This window comes from Triticum aestivum, chromosome 3B (assembly GCF_018294505.1).
Source record: "Triticum aestivum cultivar Chinese Spring chromosome 3B, IWGSC CS RefSeq v2.1, whole genome shotgun sequence".
NCBI classification, from domain to species: domain Eukaryota; kingdom Viridiplantae; phylum Streptophyta; class Magnoliopsida; order Poales; family Poaceae; genus Triticum; species Triticum aestivum.
Genome location: NC_057801.1, coordinates 740560161 through 740564151, shown reverse-complemented (window position 1 = coordinate 740564151; position 3991 = coordinate 740560161). Strand labels below are relative to the sequence as shown.

The following is a 3991-nucleotide window of genomic DNA, read 5'->3' as shown; positions in this document are numbered from 1 at the left end:
TTGCGCGACGAGTTTTCCCACCCAGAGAGCCTCCCAATCCAACTGCCCGTCGTGTTCCCAGGTATGTTTTCTTGTTCTCGTGCTAAAGTTTGCGCCTTTAGTTGTTGCTATAAAATTTTAGATCTGGATTGCGACCAGAATTGGGCCTTTATTTACCCTGTTTGGGGGTAGGGTTTGAGAGAAAAAGACGGAAAGGAAATAAAAATAATAATCAATTTTAGGCTTTTGTTCAGAACTTCATATTACATTCCTGTTTTGATACCCTGACCGATCGGTGATACCATCTTATTTGTGTCGGGTGCTGAGATTGACTTTATATGTTGTTGGTGATAGATTTCCTCTTGGATTTCGGAACATGGCCAGCACCACTGAAGTGGAAGGGGATGATTCTGGTAAACCAGACATGCGACTGCTTATCAATTCTTCCGTCACGCAAAACATGAACAACATGGAGACAAGGAGCACAACAGGGGAACCCATGGCATGTTATGCCGAGGTTATAGATGACAAACGTGATACATGGGGGAAAACTGTTGGTTATGAGGAAGAAACCGTGGACAATGAGGACGAAGAATATGGGAACTGCGATACACTGATGGTTCGATACCCCTTAGACCGTGTGCGCCCTCTGGCTGTGATTCCGAAGAGCAGGCATCGTGATGGTTCTATATACAAGTGCACACACTCATGGAAAAAAGAATGTCTTATTGCAGACCGCAGTGAGAGTAAGTGACCGGTACCTCTTTTCCTTCTTTTTGTTGGTATTAGACATTTTGCAGTATATTGGTCAACTGATATATCCTTTGCCAAAATCTTGAGTTCAATTTTGCTTTATTTGTTTACTTTCACTAGTTTAATGCCAGTGCATTGCCACCAAGCAAAGGATATCTCGTCAAAGGGTACTCGGGGGATGAATTCGTTAGGTGTAAGCAAAAAAGTAGGAGACAGCTAGCCGTTGTGCCTTAAAGAAAATTCGGTGTGCCTTTGGACGTTGTCTTAGTCATTGCTGCATTCATTGGAAATTGCATCACTCCATAATGTTATTTATATTTACATTCCAAATTTGTCAGGTGGAATTATTTACATCAGTTTTCATTATTTTTAGCATGTAATTATTGTATCCTAAGTGTTAAATTGGCCCACTTGTTCCTGACCAAACTATGCAAATAGTCGTGGAAAGTTATGAAAATATTTTCTAACATATAAGACAGTGAAATTATCTACTATTGGAAAGAAAAATCAACTTAAAAGAGGATTTGTGGAAGGAGAAAGGAAGGAAAATAAAAATCATAAAGGTCCTTTTCCTTTCTGAGGTGATTACATATTATTCTCTTTTTCTTTGCGTTTTCCTCAAAAAAACTTCTCAGGGGATCAGACTTTCCCTTTTTTTAAGGGCAGGGGATCAGACTTTCTAGTATAACATAGATAGTTTCCACTTACATGTAAACATAAATTTCAATAGGGCCATGGAATCCTCTGTCGGCATGTTTACCTTTTGTATGACAAGTATTTATTTACTACATGAATTTCCAGTTACAATATAACTTGTATTTTTTTATGAAGCTATTTTCGAGCCAATGATGTTTACAGAGCCCTCAAATTGCTTCATCTTCAATGGCACTTGCATGCGGCATGGACCTACTCACATGTTGCAAATTGTATCAATAAAGCTGGCTAAAATTCATGTGGATGGTGGGCCAATAGCGTTGTATGGATACATTGCACTGCGGGATAATCTGGATCCATTGCTTAATTATGTCGTCAAATTTAGCAGGGATGATCCCATTACTTTGGAGCAGGTGCACTTCTATACTTATCCGCAATTGTTTCAATGAATAAGTCTACCTAACTCCCCAAGTATTGAGGTTTGTCTACTTAACCTCTTCAAGTATAAAGCCTGGTATTCCACCTCTTAAAAGTATTCAACACTGTCGAAATCTCCCCTGGGTGCAGTTTTGTAGGTGGTTTTTGCACATGTGCCATGTGGACTGCATGGGCAAAGCACACCTCCTAAACGCCCCCAGTGAATGATTTAGATAGTATGGAATACTTCGGGGGTCAGATACCCGATTTTATAGATTAGCCTGGTATTCGACCTCTCAAAAGTATTCAAACACCATCTAAATTGCCTCCACTTGCAGTTTTGTAGGTGGTTTTTGCACATGTGCCATGTGGACCGCATGGCAAAGCCACCCCAGTGGACGATTTAGACAGTATGGAATACCTGGGGGGTCAGGTACCTGATTTTACAGACTAACCTCGATGCCCCGAGGGAGTTAAATGGACTTATTCCTTACTTAAATTACTCCCCTTTTTGATTTCACAATATCGCATGCATAGAAGAATGATATTACGTACTCTCGATCATGTATTTCAACCACTTATCTCTTTTTTATCAACAAAGATGCTTCCATGTGATTAATCTGTTCAGAAGTATCAGAATAAAGAGCTTGTTCATCAATTGTAAAATATCCCTTTTATGTAAATGTTGTTGCAAGTAGACAAAACATCATAAGGGAAGTGCTTAGGATGTTTCTTACTTTTATATGAAACAACTGTTAAATAATAATAACTTTGTAGGGTTCTCTCATCAACTTGGCTGGCCCTAAGCGAGGGATTAATTATCTGGGTGATATTTTTATCGAATACGATATGAGGATCAAGACTGTTGGACCAGAAAAGCATGATCCACAACTGATCGATGGCGTATCAATACTAGGCAACATGGGCGTACGGAATCGTAGTGTGTTCACGAATCGCATCCATGGCAATTGTGGTGCAGTTGACATAACCTTTTCAAGTCTTGAAAATGCAATTGAGGCGACTGTAGAAGTTGCCATATCAGAAGTGCAAAGCAGTTTCAATCTGTCTCTTGGCTGTTTTACCAGTGGGTTGAATGAAGAAATTCGGCTCTTTGATGGCGTCATTGGTGAGACGCGGAGCTTAAAAAGGTCTGTGGTTGCTGTGGTGATAGATTCTTGGATACACTTGAAGTTCAAGGTTGGTACAGAGCGATCCAGTTCCACTGAACGTGATTGTTTCTTCAATGCTGGCAACCACGGGTCTAGTGCTCGAAAGATTAAGACTGATTTTGCGTTAATCTCAGTGAAGGTGATCTGGTCGCCTTTGCCTGATGGGTTCTAGGTTTATTTCAAATTCATCACACCCTTTGGATAAACTTTGTCGAATAGTGGTGCATGTAACAAGTTGTCAAATAGGCAGTCGAGTCGTGGGCCTGTGGCAAACATGCATGGTTTGTAATCAAACCAGTGTCCAAGTAGGCATTTGTACTCTCTGCATGTGTATTCGAAGCGGTTTGTATCCTCCACAAGTGAACAGATGATCGTTCATCTGATGATTTGATTGCTGGGATGGTCAGCTAATTCTGAAGCTTGCTGTTAAAAAATACTGGTTTGCCTGGTTGGGTAAAAAGGACTGCCTTGCCTGGTTGAGAAGGGAACATTTCAGCTGAAGAAGGTGCTGATTGTGGAACAAGCTACAACTGTGAAGTTGTTGGAGATAAGCTTGTGAGGTGACTATTATTCTCCCCCCTGGTTTTGTTCCCAGCTACAAGTAGAGATGGTGATGCCTCAAGATTCGTATGTGTCCAGTACCTAGCACTTTGTTGACATGAGAAATTTTAGAAGAAAGGCACAAGCAGCCCCCGGCTAAATTGATAAAGCCCAAACTGACATGAGAGCTAAGAGATGCTGATTTTTATCTGCATCTTGTTAAAGGGCCTGTGATTTGCTTTTGTAGTTTGTATGCATGTACGTTGAAGATGAGTACTCCCTCCGTCCGGAAAAACTTGTCCCAAGCTTGTTTGTCAAATGGATGTATCTAGCACCAACTTGGTGCTAAAACTTGTCCCTCAAATGGATATATCTAGCACCAAGTTGGTGCTAGATACATCCATTTGACAAACAAGCTTGGGACAAGTTTTTCCGGACGGAGGGAGTAGAAAGTATGGTGTGGATATCACTCTGATATG

The 3991-nt window shown here is 40.7% G+C and overlaps 1 protein-coding gene across 1 annotated transcript; it reads left to right on the top strand.

Moving 5' to 3' along the window:
- Positions 1-345: 345 nt before the first annotated feature.
- LOC123066260 (uncharacterized) lies at positions 346-3757 on the top strand. Its single transcript, XM_044489377.1, has 3 exons — positions 346-725; positions 1564-1799; positions 2581-3757. Exons 1-3 carry the CDS (start codon positions 356-358, stop codon positions 3142-3144), a joined length of 1170 nt encoding a protein of 389 aa, XP_044345312.1. The 5' UTR covers positions 346-355; the 3' UTR covers positions 3145-3757.
- The last annotated feature ends 234 nt before the right edge of the window (positions 3758-3991 follow it).

Coding starts and splice junctions, on each gene's coding strand:
- LOC123066260 (XM_044489377.1), top strand. CDS start 356: ATGGCCAGCACCACTGAAGTGGAAGGGGATGATTCTGGTAAACCAGAC. Junction 726..1,563: donor TATTGCAGACCGCAGTGAGA/GTAAGTGACCGG, acceptor TTTTTTATGAAG/CTATTTTCGAGCCAATGATG. Junction 1,800..2,580: donor ATCCCATTACTTTGGAGCAG/GTGCACTTCTAT, acceptor ATAACTTTGTAG/GGTTCTCTCATCAACTTGGC.